Consider the following 23971-nt stretch of genomic DNA (forward strand, 5'->3'; position numbering starts at 1 on the left):
CACTATAGTAAAGGAATCCAGCTGACCCTGAACTTGAAGTCAATAATGTTGTAATTGTCCCTGAACTCATAATGTCATGCCAAGAACATCATGACATTGCATTTGGTCATTCCTGACTGGGTCATTATGCGCAACCAGCAGCAGCCACATCCGCTGTGCCGTCGAGATGACGGACATCTTTTATGAATCCCAGCTGCTGGCCTCATAAAAGAAGGTAGAGTGGGCGTGCTTTGTGAGTCACTGACCATCCCTGTCAAGGCTGACGCCACCGTGGTAAACGATGTTACTGGTAACTGGAAGTCAAAGGCAAAAGGCTCACTTTGAGTGTGCAGTTGTTGGAAGTGACGTCTTTACTGGGCCTGTGATGTTACCGCCATGTGTCTTCATCAGCCCAGTCCAGTGGTGCTCAAGACAGAGAAGCAAGGGTAAAAAAAAAAACATGGACAATGCTCACCCAAGCAAAGGGTGTTGGGGACAAATTGGTTTTAGCTATAAGTAACACCATGATGCTGGCATTAGATAACTGTTTTGGTAACACTTTACTTGACGGGTTCATTCATAACACATTCATAACAGCTGTCATGAACTGCATATGAAGCATTCATGACTGATTCATGAAACATGACTCAACATTCATACCAACACTTTCATGAATGTGGAAGACAAAACGACAAAAACTTGTCAAAATAAAAGTCCAACAATCTAATCCATATACATGGTAGGCTATTATGAATCCTCTCCAGCGTTTGTAAACATCTCATGAATATTTTATGAAGTCTACTTCAAATGTCACTTTACTATACGAGTTGTGAAGTATTCATCATACTGGGAAGTGAACTAGTATACTGACCATCTGTGGACCTCTGAATGGTTGGACATTCCTGTTTTATATATCTATTTAGTCATTGGTGTAGACAATTATGCATTCTTCAGAGGTTACTATCATAAAAAAAAAAAAACAGACTAACAAAAAAATGGATTCTCCTGGACACTGGACTTCCCCTTTGTCCAAGATGTGACATGATCAGGTTGGCTAAAACAAAAAAGACAGCAATGCTGCTTTGCGATTGTTGGACTTTTATTTTGACAAGTTTTTGACGTTTTGTCTTCCACATTCATGAAAGTGTTGGTATGAATGTTGAGTCATGCTTCATAAAGCAGTCATGAATGTTTCATGTGCAGTTCATGACAGCTGTTATGTATGTGTTATGAACGAACCCGTCAAGTAAAGTGTTACCACTGTTTTCAGTTTGTCTATGTACTGTATACTGTATCAGTCCCTATCACATAAACTCTAATGATAACAGACGAGCTGATATGATAAACCTTAAACTATTGAGGACTATATGTACTCTTTTCGCTTTATACTATTTATTGACCGACATTTCGGCAGACGGCCTTCGTCAGGGTTCAGAGGGGCAAGTGTGCCCGTGAGTCGGACCACTTCTCAAGGGACCATGTCTGTAGTAGAGGCTGCCTACAGAGAGACAAAAGTGCAGATCCCAGATCAGCCGAGTGGAGCTGGAGCTGCTGCTGCGGCGGTCACGGACTGTAAATCACCCTCGGGGGTCAAAGGTCAGGAAGTGGCAATTTGTAGGTCAGAACTATAAAGCTCTCCCTCAAAGAGCAGATGGAGAGAGAACCTGCAGGGAACCGGATAGAGTACTGGAACCGTCCCATTGGGACGAAGAACCCCTGTGGAGAATATGGAAGGAAGAGAGAGAAAAGAACAAGGAAAGAATTTGTCTGCTGTTGTAGGAAAACTGTCAGTCTTTTTTACTCCGAGCACTCAGAGTTGTAAACCAAGCACTAGCACTATTCCTTGAAGAAAAATACGAGACTGAGTTTCACGGTACAATTTTTCGGATGTTTTGCTCATCTGGTTTTATATAGCTAGGAACGGCTTCATAGTATGGAATGTCAGCTTTATGTCACTTTAATATAAAGCCATTAAATTCTAAATCCCCAAAGACAACTAGTCATTACTCCTCACTGAATTTATTATGCGTAAATCCGTTCGGCAACGTTAATAAAATGCTGCATGGATTCCTAACACCATATGTGCGCGTTCCCTGCGGAAAAGCGCACGGTGTGGTCCGCGCACAATAAGTCAGCTTGAGTCCGTGGCCCCTGCGCCTCTCGGAGTGGAGAGGAGAGGAGAGAAGGCGAAGGCTTCCCTGCGCTGTCTCGGGACAGGCGCTTGAAGCTCGGCCAAGACCCTGTAGAGCGCTCATGTCCTGCTTGAAGGCTCCGTCTGCATTTTCTGCCGTCCCTGCAGTTTCATTTTGCAGATCATAAAAAAGACTCAAAAAGTATGTTAACGTGGGATTTAATCTCCTCGCCATGGTTGCTCATTCTGTAGTTCCACTCCTCAGATAGGTGGATGGTTAAATTAAGAAATATTTTCATGTTTGCATTTTCAGTGTAAAGCGCTTTGGGTGTTTGCAGAAGCCGATAGAAGCGCTATATGAATGCAGTCCATTGACCATTTACCAACACTTGGTGGTTGTGTGGCTAAGGAAACATCCTGTTCCAAGGTAGTGTCTTGGATCTGATAACTTGTGGTTGTAGAACCAAGTGTCCTGCACTTGGCTTAAGAATGGACAGCCTGCATGTGGTTGTAATGCTGATGTATGCCTTAACAATGCAGGGTTGGAACATGATCAGGACGACACAGCCTATTTGTAATGCAGCAACAATAAGTGCAACATGGCAAATATTACAAAAACATTCAGACTGTCTGCATTGACATTTGATTTTTTTGCCTTGAAATAAAGGAGCGATCTCTTGACATGCATTCTTGCTATTCATTAGCAATATATAATATGATATACTCTAGAAAACATTTTGTATTATTCATACCATAAAGGAGTAATGGCCATATAAATTCTAAATGTCCAAATTAGTTATCAAAATATTTGAAATTTCCATCCGTCATGTACTAGACATTCAATATTTATTTTTCAAATCTTGTATGTTGTGAAAGTACATCACAAAATAGAGAAAACTTGAAATTTGACCTTTTGACCTCAATATTTGACCTTAAAGGTCAAGTTCCATGTTGGCAACGGGCAATTCTGAAACCTTAATCCATGCTGATTACTTCTTGCATAGTTGCCCACTTTTAAGAAAAAAATGGCAAAACATTTTTTTTTAGGGTCTTGGCCTGCCGGCTATTTCAAATTTGACTGTAAATTATCAATATGATTTTGGCAACCACTGGATTCTGAAACTTCAGACCTAATAACTTCTAGTATAGTTGCCAACTTTTTAAAAAGAATGGCATGAAAATAGAGTCCCCCCAAAAAAGACGGACCATAAAATCTATTGTTTTTGACCTTTTTACCTTAATAAATATGATTTTGGCAACCACTGGATTCTGGAACATCAGACCCTACTTATAACTTCTAGCATGGTTGCCAACTTAAAAAAAAAAAAAAAAAAGGCATGAAAATAGAGCCCTCAAAAAAGACAAACCAGAAAATCTATCTTTTTTGACCTTTTGACCTTCAAATTTGACCTTATAAATATGATTTTGGCAACCACTGGATTCTGGAACCTCAGACCCTACTAATAACTTCTAGCATGGTTGCCAACTTTTAAAAAAGAATACCATGGAAATAGAGCCCCACAAAAAGACAAACCATAAAATCTATTGTTTTTTACCTTTTGACCTTAAATTATAAATATGATTTTGGCAACCACTGTAACCTCAGAGCCCACTGATAACTTCTGGCATAGTTGCCAACTTCTAACAAAGAATGCCTTCAAAAGTTTTTTTTCTTTAAAAGCACATTTCCTGGTGTTGGCCGACTGTATAGCAATAATTTGATCTGAATGTGTCTCCCCTTTTGTGTCCAACCTTTGACATGTTTTACTATTCTGATGTTTCTCATAGTTAGTTCTCCCCCTCAATACTACTCACATGGTGATGTACACAAGGATTTGTTATTACTGCAGAGAATAATGGGGCTTTTGCTGTGTGTTTTGTTGTGTTAGGTGGCCCTGGTGCGCTGGACTGAGAGTGTGGGCCTGACGCTGGTGAACCGCGACTTGACCTCCCTGCAGCTGAAGACGCCCTCGGGCCAGATCCTCACCTACTTCATCCTGCAGATCTTCCCCTTCACCTCCGAGAGCAAGCGCATGGGCATCATCGTCAGGGTCCGTGTTTGCACATTCTCTCTCTCTCTCTCTCTCTCTCTCTCTCTCTCTCTCTCTCTCTCTCTCTCTCTCTCTCTCTCCCCCTCTCTCTCTCTGTGTGTCCATATGTGCATGTCTCTGTATTTGTTTGTTTGTTTGTGTGTGTGTGTTTGTGTTGGCTCAAGTGAGTTTGCCTCTGTATCATTTACCTTTCAGTGTTTTGCCACAATCGATGTGTTTACATGTGTGATACATTGTGTTTCCGTGTATTGGCACAAAACATGAAAACGTCAATATTTACAATATCATGCAGCAGTGTATACAAGATATGGGTCAGAAATCCGCAAATGTCAGTTTATGTAAAACAACAATATGTTTGTACATGTTGTGGTAGCAAAATAATGTTTGATTAGAAATGTTGGTGGTGAGAGCCAGGGTGATCTATCATCTATTGTCCTGTTTATTTTGCGATTGGCAACTCCCATGTTATTCTCACGTATAGGAAGAGGCAACGGGTGAGATCACTTTCTACATGAAGGGGGCTGATGTTGCCATGGCGAGCATCGTGCAGTACAACGATTGGTTGGAAGAAGAGGTAAGCTCTAGGGGGACGCTAAAAGTAGCCCGTTGGTGCATTCTCCTTTGTCCTTCCATCAGCTTGCAGATTTTTGGGCCAGTACTTGTTTAGCGACAACTTTTTGATACTGTATTTACAGTTATAGATTTCTAGTCACCGCCCCTCTCTGTGTATCCAGAATGACAGCTGAAGATAACCTCTCCCTCATCAAGGGCAAATGCACTGCAGTGATAATCAGAGAGGCGACAGGCCACCCAAACCAAATCTGATTCAGATGTTCATAATTGTATCGACACTATCGGACCGAGCAGGACTGGAGGGGGGGACAGTATATTAATTAATGAGTGACCCACTTCATGGGAACTTCCTGTGTGCGGGCGGTGCGGAATGTCATAATTCTCCGATGTGGTGTTAATGATGTCGTCCCGTTGTCTTGACGACTGGCCACATGTCAATAAGTAATCAAGCGGCCAGCGGGGAGCTTGCCAGATTTTCATATCAGAAATAAACGCCCTGCCCCACGCATGACCACTGACACACATACATACACACACGCGCACACACACACACGCACACACTCATACACACACACACACACGCCCTCAGGCTAGATATTTGTTCATTGATCTGATGTGTTTCCATAAGGGTTGGGGAGGCTCATTGTTAATTAACATCATGCATGTATGGCATGCCAGACAAAACTTTTTTTTTGTTGTTGGTGGATGGGGGGGAGGGTGGGTTGTCAATGTCTGTGTTGCCTGAGTACATGTCCTTGGCTTCTCTCCTACTCTTACTCTGTTTAATACATTTATTTATCAATCTCCACGTTCTTCTTTAAATCCCCCTGTTTCTGTTGCAGTGTGGGAATATGGCCAGAGAGGGGCTTCGTACCCTTGTGGTGGCCAAAAAATCTCTGTCAGAGGAGCAGTATCAGGACTTTGAGGTGTGTGACCATAGACATAATATACATATATATATCTATGTGTGTGACCATATAAGCATCGTGGCATACTGCAGGCGGTGTAGGACATGCGTTCGTCTTTGTACTTTCTGTCCTGCAAAGCTCAAACGTCTTCTTTGTTTTTGTCTTCTTTCTCGCTCTTACACTTCATATGCATATGTTTCTTACTCTTAACTGTACATAAAAAGTGCATTGTCTATATAATGTAATACTATTTAAAATGAATGTATTTATTGCCAATTCATCTATATTCCCCTCTTTGTCTATTATACCCTCCTCTCTTTCTTCTCTCTCTCTTTCTCTGTCTGTCTGTCTGCCTCTCTCTCTCCCTCTCTCTCTTCTTTCTCTCTCTCTCTCTCTCTCTCTCTCTCTCTCTCTCCCTCTCTCTCTTCTTTCTCTCTCTCTCTCTCTCTTTCTCTTTCTCTTTCTCTTTCTCTTTCTCTCTCTCCCTCTCTCTCTCTCTCTCTCTCTCTCTCTTTCTCTCCCTCTCCCTCTCTCTCTCTCCGTCCGTCCGTCCCTCTGTCCCTGCAGAGCCGCTACACGCAGGCCAAGCTGAGCCTGCACGACCGCGCGCTGAAGGTGGGGGCGGTGGTGGAGAGCCTGGAGCGGGAGCTGGAGCTGCTGTGTCTGACCGGCGTGGAGGACCAGCTGCAGGCCGATGTCAGGCCCACGCTGGAGCTGCTGAGGAACGCTGGCATCAAGGTGGGGGGCAAAACACACACACACACACACACACACCGTTTTTACACGCAGCTAATCAGCCAGACACATGTGTGGACACATTCACTCACAGCTGGAGCTACTAAAAAAGTAGTCTCTTTAAACCCCCCGTCTTAGTTGTTACTCTGTTAACAACCGTAACTGTAATCATAAGCTTGAGCTGTCATTATCACCAAGTGCGCTACATAAAACACATGATAAACTAATGTACACAAACTTGACATGTACTGTACACCGTTTATAATCGCTGTTGTCTGATTGGACAGCCCCAGAGTCTCACTCTTTCCTCACTCTTTCTTTCTTTTTTCTCACTCGTTCTCACTCTTCTTGTCCAGATCTGGATGCTGACTGGAGACAAGCTGGAGACGGCCACGTGCATCGCCAAGAGCTCTCACCTGGTGTCCAGGAGTCAGGACATCCACGTCTTTAGACCGGTAATATAGCAGGCCATATTTTAGCACTTTTAGCCAGTTTGTGGATTGATCCTGGATCTCTTGATCCAGGTCAGGGTTCAGAACTTTCTGTTCTGTAGTGCAGAATATTTTGTACAAACTACAAATAACCGGAACTTTAAACTCTGAGTGTTCCAGTCGGAGTGTTTCAGTTTCAATTCATGAAGGCACATGTTGTGGCTCTTGTCATAGGTGTCCAACAGGAGTGAAGCTCACCTGGAGCTCAACGCCTTCAGGCGGAAACATGACTGTGCCCTGGTCATCTCAGGAGACTCACTGGAGGTGGGTGCAACATGTGTGTGTTCGTGTGTTCGAGTGTTCGAGTGTTTGTGTTTGTGTTTGTGTTTGTGTCTGTGCCCTAGCCTGCACACCTGTCTTCTGAGAGACTCACTGGAGGTGGCTACAGCATGTGTGTGTGTGTGTGTGTGTGTGTTCGAGTGTTCTCGTGTTTGTGTTTGTGTTTGTGTTTGTGTTTGTGTTTGTGTCTGTGCCCAAGCCTGCACACCTGTCTTCTGAGACTGAGACTGGATCATGTGCTTGTGTGCCCTCTCCTCAGGTGTGCCTGCGTTACTACGAGCACGAGTTTGTGGAGCTGGCGTGCCAGTGCCCAGCGGTGGTGTGCTGCCGCTGCTCGCCCACCCAGAAGGCCCAGATCGTCCGGCTGCTCCAGCAGCACACCAACAACCGCACCTGTGCCATAGGTCAGCCACACCACGCCACACCACACCACACCACACCAACCCACACCACACCACCACGGCATCACATCAGCGGCTTTAACACAACTCGCTCTGTGAGCCACATTCGCTCTCAGCCTGGTGTCACGACATGATGGCACTCCTCACACCCCATTACCGCACAATCTCATCACATTATCCCATTACTATAGCATCTCATCACATCATCCCATTACCATAGCATCCCGTAATATTATCACATTACCATAGCATCCCATAATATTATCACATTACCATAGCATTCCATAACATTACCACATTACCATAAGGTCACGTCAGTGATCTTATAAGGACACACCAACTCTTTAAGGAATTAGTTTGTTTGCTGTCTACCCCAGAGTTAGATAAGATGATATATATCCTTCCCTTTTTTCTTGTGTGCAATAACCATTACAGTTGCAGTAACATACATGTGTCCACAAGGTGGCAGTGCTTGTTGAATAAAATTCTGTACCGCTGCCATTACCTTCTCATGAGAGAGAACCGGTTGAAATCTATTTTCAGAAATGTCAGTTAAAAAAAGTCACGAGCTCCCCGTACATTTGCAGTTTCATCTTTATTTGCAACATTTCGGTCAAATGACCCATCATCAGGCAATTTCATTTGACCGAAACATTGCAAATAAAGTTCAAACTGCAAATGAAGTCAGTGTGTGACCCTGTTTGCCTTCTCTGACGCACCCATCCAAAGGAGGTGTGCCAAAGTACTCAGCGTTCTCCGAAATGTCAGTTCACCATTGATGTTCTTTTATGATTTCCTGTCTCTCTTAAAGGTGATGGCGGAAATGATGTCAGTATGATCCAGGCTGCGGACTGTGGCATCGGTATTGAGGGGAAGGTAACATATCCGTTCCATAATTTAACAACCCCTTTATGCACACCAGCAGATTTTTCTACCATAACTACTGTATGCCTGAACTCACATTTTTGGAAAAATCAATACCAACATCTGCACTCTCATGTCTGCATGCTATAATTCTTCAGCTGTCTCCCGCAATCGTGACCCCTAAATTAACCTCAGCTGCATCAGCACAGCAGAAACCCGCTGGTTTTGGCTAGTAACTAGCTACTCAGCTCTACTGTTTTTATTGTCTGAAAAACCTCCTGTTCCATATTTTCTCTGGCTGTTCTGCAGGAGGGAAAACAGGCGTCGCTGGCCGCCGACTTCTCCATCACGCAGTTCAAGCACATCGGCCGGCTGCTCATGGTCCACGGGCGCAACAGCTACAAGCGCTCGGCCGCGCTGGGCCAGTTCGTCATGCACCGCGGCATGATCATCTCCACCATGCAGGTCAGAGGACCACGTTCACTCTGAAGAAGAGCTTTGTCTCCGTGCTAAAACTCAGTGTTGCTCTTATCGATGAAATGGTATACTCAGGGCATGTTTTTAACTTTGTTTTGTTTTTTTATGTGCAGGCTGTATTTTCTTCAATTTTCTACTTCGCCTCTGTGCCCTTATACCAAGGATTCCTCATGGTGGGGTATGTAGTAGCATTTCAATATTTATTTGCATTGTTATTTTTCAGTATGGATGCTATTTACAGCAATGACACCTAAAGAACCATATTGGGGTATAAGAAAAAAGAGAAAAAAAAAAAAAATCTCCAAGAATAAGGCACTCCACAAGTTTATGGTTATGGTTATGGTTATTTAGCAGACATCTTTGTCAAATGTCTTTAATCCAAACTGGACATGTCCAACAAGGACCTAAAAATGCCCACGCGTAACGGCTAGGGCCCTCATCAGGGCATGTTGGGGCAACCATATTGGGGTCTTTCCCCATCTGTGCTTGTCCTAGGCTGGGTGAACCCTGTCTGAACTTCCAGGGAATTTGAATTTCACCCGGCAGCTCAGGCTGGACACCAGCAGATCTATTTTAGCTGTTTACTGCCAGAACTTTTGGCTCCAATCAGAAACGGCCATACTCTAGTCCTGGCACTCTATTGGCCGGTGACGCGCCAAAAACGAAACTTAAGCAACGCGAAGTGCCGTAGAAACAAAGCGCAGCCTCGCCAGACTAATGTTCAATCTTAAAAGATTGAGTTTTGTATGGTGCAAACCAGACTACTGAAGTCCCTCTCCTCTTTCCTCTTTCCTCTCTTCTCTCCCGCGTGTCTCCTCTGCTCTGCAGCTATGCCACCATCTACACCATGTTCCCAGTGTTCTCCCTGGTGCTGGACCAGGACGTGAAGCCGGAGATGGCTCTGCTCTACCCAGAGCTCTACAAGGACCTCACCAAGGTCGGCCAAGCGGCCATCTGGTCTTTCATTCGAGACGAGAGAGCATTAGGCTTTCATTCGAGACGAGAGAGTATTAGGCTTTCATTCGAGACGAGAGAGCATCTAGGCTTCATTTACCTATTTTAAAAATAGTTCCTATAAGTTTCATTTGTTTTCACTCCACCCCAAACAGATATTGTATCTGTTTGTTTTGTAATATGTCAGCTTTGGCAACACTGCTTATTTGAGTCATGCCAATGAAGCTCCTTTGAATTGAAAATGTAATTGAGAGCAGACTAGAGCCTGTTCTAGTTCTCCGTAGTTCAGCTGAGGCCGTTTATTGAAGATGCTTTTTTATATACTTTTAAATCACTAACCTTATGATTTAAGTTCTGTCTGTCTGTTTGGTTGGTCATTTGTTTTGGGGATATTTTTTACTAACGTTCTTACTTTCTTTGACCAACAGGGTCGCTCCTTGTCTTTCAAGACATTCCTTATTTGGGTGTTGATAAGTGTGTACCAAGGTGAGGAATACCTTCTTATGGAAACATAGCCAGCCTGTTTGTTTTGAAGCCATTATTGAAAAAGCTCACTGTTGGTATATGCTCTGATTTCCATTTCAGCGTCACTCATTTTCTCACACCTCATATTTTGGCGGTGAATTTCTAGTAGCAATGCACATTTTTACAAGTCTGGGGAAAGTCTGCACTTTTAGGATATACACTATAGATTTATCGAAATATTTCAATTATTGCAAAACGCACCGAGCCAGGTGGACTGAGGTACCTGTGGCCACGACATTTGTGTTTCTCACTGTCCAGAGGCAACATAGGCAAAGCAGCAGGAACCGCCCGTCACACAGGTGTGTGCCACGTGTCCATCTGTTTTACCAGACAAAGCGACCGCACCCTCTGTCCACCTCACTCCAACCCATTACACAACGTGGTGATGTTATAGATCATTACGAGGTTAGGCAATTGAGCTGAGGTATTTCTGGGTCCTAGAGCCCACCTGGCTAATACCGCTTATGCCTTAACTTATGCCTGGTCTAAGCACACGTGAGTAAGGTCAGTGGCTTTTAACCAGCTAAATGGGGTGTGCTTGGCCAATCAACAGTGTAGTGTGATGCATTCCATTCAATTGGGATGCGGTGAAGACATGAGTTGTAGAGAGAAGCATCTACATCATCTGGAGCAGAACAGAACATCTCTGATTTATATAAGCAGTACTGTCAGAACACAGTACACTAGATCACGACACTCTGGCCTGTTCTGGATTATTTGTCAGATCTGTAGTTTTCAAAGAGAGCACCTGTAAGTCTGTGATCCATCCCAGCGTGGTTGATGTTTTGCATTTGCATTTATCTAAAGTGACTTGCGAAATGAGGGGGAAAAAAATAAGCTACAATGCAGAGACCTTAGGTGACAATAAACACGACAACAACAATAGATACTACCATGCAGTTGATGTTTATGCTTTATCCAGTGCAGTCCCGAGCAACAGCCACTGAGAGATACCAACCAGATAACACTGGTTGACCCCTGACCTTTCTGTGCTCCTCTCTCGCTCCAGGGGGCATCCTCATGTACGGGGCGCTGCTGCTGTTCGAGTCGGAGTTTGTGCACGTGGTGGCCATCTCGTTCACGGCGCTGGTGCTGACGGAGCTGCTGATGGTGGCGCTGACGGTGCGCACGTGGCACTGGCTCATGGTGGTGGCCGAGTTCTTCAGCCTGGGCTGCTACCTGGCCTCGCTCGCCTTCCTCAACGAGTACTTCGGTAAGGGCCACCGCCGCCACCGCCGCCGCACCTCAACCCCCCCACACTCGACCTCCGTGGGGGAAGATTCCTGTTGTAGAAGTAACAATTTGGGCAGTACATCAGTACATTTGATTGAAGTGGTAATCTGAGAAGCTGGATTCATGAAATTGCTGGCCTTTAAAAATAAAAACATATAAAAAGGGTTAGTTAAGTTTGGAGAAGCTTGATGTAGTGACACTATTCACGATCAGTAAAAAGAGGCTATTTTAATTCCAAAGGCCAAGGGAAACTTATCAGGATGCATAGTATCCTGGATCCATGAAATTGCTGGCCTTTAAAAATAGAAACATTTAAAAAGGGTTTGTTAAGTTTGGAGAAGCTTGATGTACATGTAGTGACGTTATTCACGATGAGCAAAATGAGTGTATTCTCCTTTGGTACTGTAGTATTACTCCGTCATACATGTTGAGCATGGACTATGCTGTGTGCACTGTGCTAGGTTTCGGAGGATGCCTTAAATCTCTGCTTAGCTATACTCTGTGCTCACAACTGCTTGCTTTTCTCTCTCTCTCTCTCTCTCTCTCTCTCTCTGCTTCTCTCTTTCTGCTCCTGCTCCACTCGTCCTCCTCTGGCCTGTGCCATCCCTTTGTTTTGGTTTTTCGTTTCATTTCGCCCTCCTTTTGTTTGCTCTCTTTGCTCTCGCTCTCACTCACTCTTTCACTCTTGATTTTGCCTTTGTCTGACCTCTCTCTCCTGCTCTCTCTCTCTCTCTGTCTGTCTCTCCCTCTCTTTCTCTCTCTCACATTACTTCTTCGATTTCATACACCCCCTCCACACACTTTCTCTTGCCCGCTCTCTCTCTCTCTCGCTCTCTCTCTCTTTGGGACAGGCATAGGCAGAGTGTCTCTCGGAGCGTTTCTGGGTAGGTTTGCCACTTTGAGGCGGGGGTTGTCACTCCTACTTTCTCTCCCCTCCTCCTCCTCCTTCTCCTCCTCCTTCTCCTCCTCCTCTCTCTCTTTCCTCCATCCATCGGTCTGCTCCTCTGCCGCATCTCTATGAGCAGATCTCCAACTCCAGTGTGACCATGCCAGTGTGACCCCCCCCCCTCGGACCCGCGATCAGTGCACCACTCCCCTCGTTGCACCCTTTCCTCGCTCACCCAGAGGGCAGAGATGCTGATCTCAGATCATGTTTCTGTCCTCAGTCCATCCTGACTAACCCATTGTGTCAAGACTGCCTCATTCTCCCAGGAAACATTCCATCAGAGTGCATGATGTGCCCCCCAAGAAACTCTTCCTCCACCTTTTTCGAGAATGCCACCGTGACCCATTCTTCAAAGCATTGTGTGGACTCTGCTGTGTGATGGTGTGATGCATTGTGATTTTTTATTTTGGAAAGACCCAATACCAGTACTGTCCATCTGGTGTCCTATCACACCATGTACTACCGTTGGTGTTTTTCCCTTCTTTGGTGTTCTAAACTGACATCAGTATCACCTTAAACACCTTAACCACTCATGGACTGAAGGGTCCAGATTTCTTCATCCACTCTCAAACTATTCATCATTTTCCACTTTGATATCCTCTGGTTTCACATCTATATGGTCCACCTTTCACTGTGTATCTTCAGTGTATATTGGAACTGATCTCATAAGGTCTGTATAATAAGTGCTCTGAACGTGTGGTGTGGTGATTATCAATGAGAACTCAACCATAGCAATATAGTATATTAGCATGTTGCATTTGTACTGCAAAGTGACCACAGATTCTACATGTTGTCAGTCCAGTGCCCCGGCCCCAAATTATCAAGTACCAACTAATTTAATAGAAGCATAATCAGTATCTTCATTTTAAGAACATTGTAATCCTTCAAGAATGATGGATTTTACTATTGAGTTTTTCTATCGAGTCTTTACTAGTGAGTGATATGATGGCGGAAAAGCACTGGGTTGGTGATGGTCCCTTAAATCATCGCTACGGGTCTCCTCTCTCTTTACAGCCATTACCAGTGCACCCGAGAGATTTTGTTGTTTACTCTCCCTCATCTTCATAATCTAACCATCTTCACTGTGCATATCTGTGTATCTCTCTCTCTCTCTCTCTCTTTCTCTCTCTTTCTCCCTCTCTCTTTTTCTCTCTTTTTGTCTCCTCAGACTTGGGCTTCATCACTACCAAGGCCTTTGTGTGGAAAGTGTCGGCCATCACGGTGGTGAGCTGTCTGCCCCTGTACATCGTCAAGTATCTCAAGAGGAAGTTCTCTCCCCCCAGCTACTCCAAGCTCTCTTCGTGAGAGCGCCTCCCCTTAAGCACAAGACCAGACATTTGTCATGGCACATATACGTACATTATATACACTGTACTACTGGCACAGAACAAGGGAGAATGGCATATTCACGGTGGCGACGAGAAGAGTGAACGTCATCATTTGGTAAACTTGAAAAGACTGAAGCACTTGCGGCAGTGAGATGGAGAGAGACTTAAGGAAAAAGAAAGGACGGCTGAAAGACAATATGAAGCCTGACGTCCATGGCCTTCGTTCATTGGAATGCCTACTTGCTACATTTGTCCTCCTTCGCTATTAGTCGTGGACACTCCAATATTTTTCCCCTTTTTTTTGTATGTGCAACTTGAATCTTGTTTTGCTGTGTGTCTCCGAGTTTTGGTGTACGTTTTGATCTACCTGATGCTTTTTCTATTCCCAACCTGGAAAACTATGGCAGTACGCAGACTTAACTCTTGGCCTGTTCTGACTCTTAACAAAGAACTAAAAGCTTTGTTCCCCCTGCCAGAGCTTTAAGGGGGAGAACGAAGCACCTAACACCTGCAGTCTTTAGGACAGGATATAGCTGAGGAAATATTTTTTGTTCTCCCAGCAGTGTCCTCTGCTCGCTAACTGGTCAGCTTTGCACCCCTGCACACCAGCTGACACTTTTCCGACCTCCCAAGTACTCTCTGCAAGCCACCAGGAGCAGTCGTTTGATTTTTTTTTTTTTTTTTTTTCCATGTTTTATTTGTTCCGGGAACAATGTTATTTCTGCCTTGGATTTTCATTGGTTTTCCTTCTGCTCAACAGATCTTGTGTAGTTACTAGAGAAGAAGACATAGCTGTATAGTTTTGCTGTGACGCATCACTCCTTTTTTTACTTCAGTCATTCCCCTCAGACAATGACTTCTTGAGCCCTTGGTAATTTTTATGAATGTGATTAAATGGACAGTCTGTACAGTTGTACAGTTACACTGGTTTGTACCATACAAGTACAGCAATGACCTCCGTCTCTTTTTTTTCGATCAGTGTTCAGCCTTCTGCTTTGTTGCGGTTTAATTTCAAAACAATCATCAACAAAATGGTATCATTTCAAGTTGGATGGATAAGGCAAATGTCATGCCTTGACTCAACATGAAATTGTTTATCCTCAAAATGTGCCACTGGCGTTACATCATATGTGTAGCTTATTTGAACTGTAGTCATCTTCGGTTGCTAACAGAACCACATAATGTACGTCTGCCAGGCTGGGAACAGTATGCAGACATCAGTATTTTGTTAGGATGAGTTTTATCATTCACACCCTTGTCTGTCTATGCCTACTGTTTGTGAGAGTGTATTTATGTGTTTGACAAAATGAACGTTAAAAAAAAATAGTTGACTCCTATTTGTGTGGGTCGATTGTATGTGTTTCGTGTATGTATGTGTGCATGTGAATTTGAGTGTGTTATGTACAGGTGCCATTCATTTCAATCACATTTCCGTTGCACTAAGGCTGATAGCTCTCAAATGGAAGCACAGTAGATATGTCTGCATTCATGACATGTCAAAGATGTTTTGATTCCTTTTTTTTTGTTTTGACATTTTCTAGCCCAACACTGAATGATTCAATCAGTCAATTAATCAATCAATCACGCAATCTGCTGGAGCAAAACAGATGTTTACTCTGGGAGTGTTCAGCTTCATCTGGCAACTATGATTCTGTGCAAGATCATTGTTTTGTTTTTTGTATGTAAGCTCGCATTCCATGTCTACTGCTTTTTTTAAAAAGATGTCTGAACATTTCTGTCCATGTTTATTAATATATGATTAATAAAAGAGCAATAACTTTATATAGCACCTAAAGTGGAGGTTCTTTTTTGTTGAGCATTTTGTAGGACATTTCATTTGTGCTCTTCGTCCTATTGTGCTCTATAGACAATGTATTCTTTCTTCCCTTAAATTCTCTTTTTGACCACTAGGTGGAGACTTGAGGCATGCAAACGCAGTAAGCCAAATCAGGAAAGTGTACACTCTTTCAGGATCACAGTTCTCTTCCAGTTTCTTATATTTCAGTTACTGTGTTTGTCTATTTCAGTGTTCAAGTACATAAAAAGCAACTTAGGATATGGTTAGTACTGCAAGTAACAGGCAGCACTCCACTGTTTGGTTTGACAATGTGGCCTAGTAGTTGAATCTTCTCTTGAAGATTGATTTATTATTATATGGTGATTTCGAGTGTTTGTTGTGAAATTCATGCAGATTATGGAAAATAATCTGTTATCAATTTACCCCCCTGCCTCCCCAACAACAAAAAAAAAACCCTCCCCTCACTCAACACGAACAGGAAATGTTTAGTTGGTGGGGGGGACCCCCGCACTGAATGTGATGGTCCGATGGCCATAAAATGCCAGTGAACAGAAGAAAAAAAAAAACACTCTTTCATCTCATCCATGCTTCCAGGCGACATCGAGCGGAATTCCCTTCCCTGTGGATGACTATGTAGAGCCAGGGGCTTTCTGACCAATTGGCTGGCCACCCTCCCAGCAGAATCTCTCCACATGGAATCTCAGGTATAATTAAGCTCAAACACACTTTTGGAAAGAGAAGTTCACCCCACATCTTTAATCAACCACCAACTATTACCAATGATCAATGCCCATTTTCTCATGGATGATATTCTATGCCTTGTACTTTATTTAATGTTTAGAATGACAGTTTATGATCACAGAGAGATTGCATTATAATTGGCAGTAATGCATTGCCGCGACAAAACAAGAGTTTACAACAAACTTTAGGCTAGTCTTGCAACCTTTTGTGATTTAATGTAGCCACTGCTGTCCGGATAACTAATGAGGCTGAACTCGACTTTGATAACATCAAAATGCAATCAAAGCATGAACTTTGTATTGTTTTTGTTTTGTGAAAGTCAAATGAGCTGAATTGATTCGGCCTAGAGAACTGGACAGGGAAGTCCTGTGTGTCCACAGTTTGTTACTGAAGAAATTGAGTGTGAGATGAAGGTGGAGAGGACACCAAATGAGGTGCGGAGTGGGACATCCGACAGCTGGACTAGAGGCATCTCAACACTGTATAGAGAGCACCACTGATACCATGAATACTGGGTCAAGAAGAACAAAGGTAAACTCTTCTTGCCTGATGCACATTAAGGCAAGATCTACAGTACTATGCTGTTGCTGGCCTTTTGTGAATGTCAGATATTCTTCAAACACACAAGCACATTTCCAAACCTCCACATTGTAGCTCACGTCAACTTTACCCCCATTAACATTGCCTTTCCTCCCTCCCTCCCTCACTCCTAAGGAGGGCTGCCTATTTAAGTTGCTTAAATACAAATTGCCAAGTGTACCAAGGGCTAGACATGACTCCCCACTCTCTCTCTCTTGAGACCCTTCTCTTACTTCACTCTCTCTCTCTCTCTCTCTCATTTGCCAGCGCAGTTCTCGCTCCACCCCACCCCTCTATCCTCAAATCCCTGCCCATGCTGGCTCCCTGCCCGCGTTGGCACCCTGCCCCTTGTCGCCTGGCAACGGTCATACACAACAGGAAACAAGAGTGGCTTAGTCCCTCGGTGTGCCAGTGTAAAAGGAGTACATTGATGCGAGAGACAGGAAGTCCATGTGCTGTGGAGAGGTGTTTGTGTCTGTGTTTGTCGGACGTGCACGTGTTTGAACGTTCGAGTGTGTGCATGAATATACATGTGTGAGGGGGGGGTGAGTGTGTGTTTAGGGACGTATGACTGTTCCCCAAAGAAAGACTTGGTGTATGTGTGTGTTCATGTACTAGTGTGTACACATGTTACTGGGCACTTGGCTGGGACATTTGGTTTGAAATACAAACACGCAAACATGTTTTATTTCAGTCTCTTTTCATAGTCCATTTATGATGTATTAGCTGTGAGTCTTGCACAGTGCATTAATATTCACTGACTGAAAATGTGATCAGCTACAGTATGCACTCTTGTCATACAGCATCTGCCTGACAGACAACAGATTTGTTTCATTTGATCAGACAAAAATAATCCCGATAACAAAAGATGGCATTCACCATTCAGATCAACCTTTTTTGCTCTCCCCTTCCTCCGTACCCTTTTTTAAAAAAAAAAAAAAAAAAATATTCCGGATATGTTAAAGCATTTGCTACCGTATTTTTTTTTTTTTTCTTTCCGGTTGATCCTAAAGCGGAGTGGCAGGCCGGGGTTTGGGGTGCAGGGCCTCGGAAAGAAAAGCGAGCCAAGGTCTTTTCCACTCTGAGCGGCCTTCCGACCTGCGTCATACCAGAGGGGCTAACCCACAAACCCAGCAGTTGGGGTGGGGGGGGGGGGGTGTTGGTGGGCTATGGGGAAAGAGCTCTCCAGCTACATGACATAAGAGACCCCCCTGTCTTGTGCCTCTATCCTCCGAGCCACCCACACACACGCAGATGGAGCAACTAATACGTTGTGTGTGTTGTGGAAAAGAGAGAGGCAGCTTTTGGGGGTAACGCGCACAGCATGCGTAGGCTACTAGATTGGCTCCAAACATTCATTCCAGAATGTTTTTTTTTTTCATTTCACACACTTAAAGGCAAAGGCACTGCCGGGCCTATAATCAATGTTTTCTGCTGGACGGCATTCGTTTTTTGGACTTTTTTGTTCCTTTGAACACACAATTCTGTAATTGAAGTCTTCCATTACTGTACACAGCAGAAATGTCAAGAAACCCAGTAAGATCTTGAGAAATTGCAGTGCCTTGCACAGATGTTTTCTAGTCACTAGAGGCTCCAACATCCATTGCCAGATGACCCCTCCACCTCTTTAACCACTGGCATACTTACACCTGTAAAAGTATTTTTACAAAAAACAAAAATGGTTTTTGACTTTGGGAATTGGTCTGATTACTCCATGTGTTTTATTTAAAAAATAATTGTGGCAGTCACACGTCCAGTACATTTTTGAAGGAGTGCAGATTGTTTGGCGGTTCACATTATTATTGCTCGTAGCCCCACCCCACCCCGCCCTCTGTATCCATGCAAAGCAATACATGTAAAATCTTGCTGTCACATTGTCTGAAACTCCATCAGTGTAACATTGTGAGTGCCCCAGGTGATGTCTGGACCTCAGGGCGTTATCAGTATTAATAGTGAGACTATTTTAATGGGGCAGACAAATTTGGGTTCATACCCCAAACGTTGGGTATACGCCCCTGCTTTGGTTGCAGATATTCATTATTTGTTCTACATTATATATTCTCTGACTCTCTCTCGCTCTGTGTTGTGTGTGTGTGTGTGTGTGTGTGTGTGTGTGTGTGTGTGTGTGTGTGTGTGTGTGTGTGTGTGTGTGTGTGTGTGTGTGTGTGTGTGTGTGTGTGTGTGTGTGTGTGTGTGTGTGTGTGTGTGTGTGTGTGTTAGAGAGAATGTGTCTGATTTACTGCCCATGGTGAATGAGTCTGCTGTACAGAAGCCCTATACAAAACATAAGCTCTCTCACTGGGCTGTTTCTCACCATGCTGAGATAGACCCCTCTACGGGCATTTTAATACACTTCCAGCTTAGCCATAAAAAAGAAAGTGACATGTCTGGGAGCAGGCTTAAATCACTATTATGCATCAACACTTTGCGGCTTTCTCTTTAGGCATATGAGTGGTTTGGGTCACCACCAGGAGGACTGCTGAATGTGCAATAATAGTATCTCAATAAGTGCAAGAGGTCCAATATGTATTTTGATAGGGCATTAGTCATTTCGGTTTTGTCCCTTTTAAAGATACTGCTGGTATGATTGAACCTTACATGGAAACTAAACACACTCAAAATACAAAAATTAACAATTCATTGCCTCTGAATTTACCATTGCATTGTGCAATGGTAAACCAACACTCTTTAGATTAGCTGACGTTTTACTCATCTTGTTGGATAATAACCTTATCACATCAAAACATTTTCTGTGGACTTAACACCAGTCTTTAGATCAACACCCCCAAATCTTTCATCACTCTCTAGCTGTAGCCAGTCTGTCTGTCCTCTCAGGCAGCCCATGTTGTGAGTTTGGGAGAACCAGCCAAGTCTGTCTCCATGTCTCAAATCTAAATTAGCAACCAGAAAATAAAGTAGACAGCCGAGATGGACACACGTCAGTCACTGGTAGCTATTTATTATCGCATGTCCCCATGGTAGTCAGGGAGAAGAGAGAGAGAAAGTACAACGGGGCACGCGGGCTCGGTTTCACATAACGGCAGCTAGGGCACCTCCCCGTTCCCAGCTCGGCCTTTCGCCTGCGGGTGAGAGATTTCCATGAGGTCAAAAGCATAAGTGGGACTCCACTAAAACTCGCGAGTGCGGAGGGGTTGGAGGTGGGTCTCCGATGATACGAGCAGATAGCATTACGGGAACGTCGTCACTGCCAGGTGTAATGGCAGGCATGGAATCCTCAGCATTAAAGAGAGGGCTCCTGGCACTGCGGTGGCTTTCCTGTGCTACCCAGGTCATTATGTGGGAGGAAACTGAAGCATGTTGGTTATTAGACCTCGGATAGACTAAGGTGAAGTTGCAAGCACCGCCTGTGTCCGTAACTGTTTGTAAACAATTATTAAGGTTTAAACAGGTCATTATTATTAGCGTTTATGCTTGTGTACTGTAGTCCAGTGGCTTATAATAGATAGTCTTTTATTTAAATAAAACAATATGAGTAACAGTATCTCGCTCGTGCCAGCGCAACAGCCTGGATTTTATTAGAATGGATGGCAGCTTTGAGACTATTCGTTCGCCTGTCTTTAGGACACGTTTTCTTCGTCAAATAATGGCCAACCTCCACTGAAATAAGTTTAGACCCAAGCTGCCCTGCTCCTTCGCTGTTCTGCCAGCTCCCCAACTACTGCATCTACATCTGGATTCCCTCAACAGCAATTTTTCTCCGTCTGCTGGTCAGACACGCTCCAACGTCATTGCGCGCTGGGGCGGCACGGTCTCCCGGAGGTGTTTCCCGACTTTAAAAGAGCAGGAGACTTCTCTCTGCTCAAGCAGTGCGTCATTCAGACCCGGAGCGACTGTGAGCCCAAAAATAAAACAGTAATTTTTAGACAAAAAAAAAAAAACACAGTTTGTTTCTTTCGGTAAACCTATTCAGGACGCCCATAGTATAGATTTATCTTTTTTTTTTTACCACGAGCATCACTATAACTTACTGGGATTGCATTATATACATTTTTTATACTGAATTCAGAGTGAAAGCCGTCTGTCGACATTTCAGGGTCGCTGTCATCATACGGATGTAGGATAATATCGTGTCAGGATACATTGGCGTGAACTTTGGAGAGCGTTTTCTCAGACTGGACGGGGAATCTCGAAGGTGCATCCACAGCCAGCTCGCCAGTATGAAGTCTGCCGAAGAAGGTAACCGTTATGTTAAGTCATATAACCTGCTGTTTAGACTTTGGTGTTTAAAATGGTAAAAACGCATGTGACAATAGTACTTGTGCGGCAGATATTCTTAGAGTTGCGGCTTCTGACGTGGAGCAGTCCTACTTTAGGCTACTGTAGACCATAACCTCCTAGAGCCCTTTGCCAATAGTTTATCCTTAAATGAGAGGAGGCGGGGTTCTCATTCAGAACTCCGAGCAGATTGAGCGTCACGGTCACAAGTTTTAAACAGTTGACACAAGCAATATACAGTGCGCCGTGACCATCTGTGCTTTTATTTGGAAGAACTCCTCTGGAGGGACAGAGTTGCATGGTAGCCTGTCAGAATAGCCATTGTGGATTGTAAGCGTAGCATTTGCTGACAGTTGTAATGGAGGGACCCCACCCCACAAGTGCCCACGAATTCTCACATTTTAAAGACCTAGTCAATTACACAGGCCCTTATGGCTCTGAGAATAAAGCCTTGGTTGTTGTCAGAGTCGAAAGAAATTTACTACAGAAAAAAAAACAGAATAATAGTGGAGTTATGGCTCATTGTGGTGAAATGTTTATGGACAAGGTCTACTTGGGTTTGTAAAAATGCCTTTTAACCATGCATAAAAAACAACTTGTAGCATTGCTTTTAAAAATAAATGGCCCCATGGTTTTACAATGCTTTCTAAATCCAAACAGTCATTAGCCATTACGATCAGACGAGTAGTGCTTCTTGCTCTCATGACTGGACCGTCAGTCCTTTTCCCCAAGTGTCCCAAGCAACAGCTCTTGTGGAAGTGTCATCAAGCACAGCCCCTGTTAACAGTCTGCTAATGAGAGCTGTGTTTGCGAGTGCTTGTTGCTGTAGAATCCAGTTGGCTCCATGGCCCGTTGTCTTTTGTGGTTGGGGTGGGGGTGGGGGGGTGGAGGGATATTTTTACCTCAGTTATTTTTGGCCCATCTCACCTTGGGACTGGAGGTTTAGTTTATCAGCAGAAACTCTGTTTGGGGTGGAACCGAGATTAGTGTTACTTCAGAGGGGGTGGGCTAGGTCCAGTGTCTTAAGGAGAAGAGAGTGTGTGTGTGTGTGTGTGTGTGTGTGTGTGTGTGTGTGTGTGTGTGTGTGTGTGTGTGTGTGTGTGTGTGTGTGTGTGTGTGCGTGTGCGTGTGTGCGTGCGTCAGTGCTAACCAAAAATGGGTTTGGAAAGCTCAGCGTGAGTTTAGTCACGTGCGTCTTGTGTTACAGTGGAACTGATGTGGGTTGTCTGGTATGCTCGTGGTATGATTTCAGCTTGGGCGCTCCTGATTGATGTAAGTGGTGGTGGTGATGGTGACCTCCCAAGAGATGCATCTCTCTCTCTCTCTCTCTCTCTCTCTCTCTCTCTCTCTCTCTCTCTCTCTCTCTCTCTCTCTCTCTCTCCTTTCCCCAGACGCATACGGCTACCCTGCCAGTGGCGGCCTTTCGCTCCCGGTCAGCAACCCGTACCTGTCCCCGCAGTACCACAGTCCTCAAGGCGGTCCAGTGCTCTCTGTGGCCATCACACCTCCGTCCAGCTACGGGCACCAGGAGGACAAAGTGTCCCTGGGCTTCTACACGTCGGCCGGTATGCGCCCCAATAGCACCCCGGCTCTGGAGAGCCCGCGGATCGAGATCACGCCGTACAGCCACTTCTCCGAGGAAGAGGAGGAAGGCGGGAGCGGCGGAGGCACGCCGGCGGGAAACCGGATCATCTCCGTGGCGACGCTGACGCTCCCCAACGCCGACGGCTACCGCGACCCGAGCTGCCTGAGCCCGGCGAGCAGCGTGTCGTCGCGCAGCTGCCACTCGGAGGCGTCGTCGTACGAGTCGGGCCTGTCGTGCACCTACGACATGTCGCCGCAGAACTCGCCCTGGCAGTCGCCCTGCGTCTCGCCCAAAGGCGGCGGCGGCGGCGGCGGAGGCTCGTCGTCCATGCACTCCTGCACGCTGGCCGCGTCGCCCCAGCCCTCGCCCTCCGGCTCGCCCCGCACCTCCAGCCTCGGCAACCACAGCGACGACGCCTGGGGCACCTCCCGCCCGGCCTCCTCCCCGCAGCCCAGCTCCCCCTGTGGCAGCAAGCGGAAGTACAGCTTTGGCGGCGGCGGCGGCGGAGGTGGAGGAGTAGGAGGTGGTGGAGGAGGAGGTGGTGGGGCCTACAAGTACCCGTACTCCCCCAACCAGTCGCCCAACCCGTCCCCCCACACCTCCCCGCGCCTCAGCCTGGCCGAGGAGACGTGGCTGAGCACCACCAACCAGTACACCAACTCGGCCATCGTGGCCGCCATCAACGCCCTCTCCACGGACGGCGCCAGCGACCCCCTCGGCGGCGGCGGCGGCGGCGAGAGCCTCCCGCTGAAGACCCGCCGGACCGGCCTGGACCCCTGCTGTCCGTCCCTCAGCATGAAGGTGGAGCCCAGGGGAGACGAGCTGCTGTCGGGAGAGTACAGCACCAGCGACTACGGCTCGCCCTCGCACATGCCCTTCAAGAAGGAGGGCTACGGCGGCGGCTTCCTGGACGTGCCCCAGCACACCTACTCGTGGTCAAAGCCAAAGACATACATTAGGTAGGGAGAAAACATATAGCTGGCCAGCATCCAGTCTATACATTTATATTGACATATGTATCCATCAAAGTGATAGATAGCTTATTTTTTGGTTTTAATGTGTGATGATGAAATCATTTGCATTTGTGACATCCTTGGGCAAACTTCTATTAATTAATCTGACAAGATAAATTAGTGGTCTGAGATGCATGTTTTGAA

At 45.2% G+C, this 23971-nt stretch overlaps 2 protein-coding genes across 2 annotated transcripts in view; both read left to right on the top strand.

Annotated features, from left to right (window-relative positions):
• Positions 1–15664, top strand: part of atp9b (ATPase phospholipid transporting 9B) — a 36863-nt gene extending 21199 nt beyond the window's left edge. The window contains exons 16-29 of the mRNA XM_062529260.1: positions 4000–4161; positions 4643–4735; positions 5577–5660; positions 6210–6380; positions 6734–6832; positions 7043–7132; positions 7407–7551; positions 8360–8424; positions 8722–8877; positions 9003–9067; positions 9718–9826; positions 10272–10329; positions 11378–11581; positions 13716–15664. Coding sequence (XP_062385244.1) covers positions 4000–4161; positions 4643–4735; positions 5577–5660; positions 6210–6380; positions 6734–6832; positions 7043–7132; positions 7407–7551; positions 8360–8424; positions 8722–8877; positions 9003–9067; positions 9718–9826; positions 10272–10329; positions 11378–11581; positions 13716–13852 — 1638 coding nt within the window. The 3' untranslated portion in view covers positions 13853–15664. The remainder of the gene's footprint in view (positions 1–3999; positions 4162–4642; positions 4736–5576; positions 5661–6209; positions 6381–6733; positions 6833–7042; positions 7133–7406; positions 7552–8359; positions 8425–8721; positions 8878–9002; positions 9068–9717; positions 9827–10271; positions 10330–11377; positions 11582–13715) is intronic.
• Positions 15665–21055: 5391 nt separating this feature from the next.
• Positions 21056–23971, top strand: part of nfatc1 (nuclear factor of activated T cells 1) — a 33418-nt gene continuing 30502 nt past the window's right edge. Inside the window, exons 1-2 of the mRNA XM_062529292.1 lie at positions 21056–21190; positions 22621–23773. Coding sequence (XP_062385276.1) covers positions 21172–21190; positions 22621–23773 — 1172 coding nt within the window. The 5' untranslated portion in view covers positions 21056–21171. The remainder of the gene's footprint in view (positions 21191–22620; positions 23774–23971) is intronic.

Source organism: Sardina pilchardus, chromosome 24 (assembly GCF_963854185.1).
Source record: "Sardina pilchardus chromosome 24, fSarPil1.1, whole genome shotgun sequence".
Classification (NCBI taxonomy): domain Eukaryota; kingdom Metazoa; phylum Chordata; class Actinopteri; order Clupeiformes; family Clupeidae; genus Sardina; species Sardina pilchardus.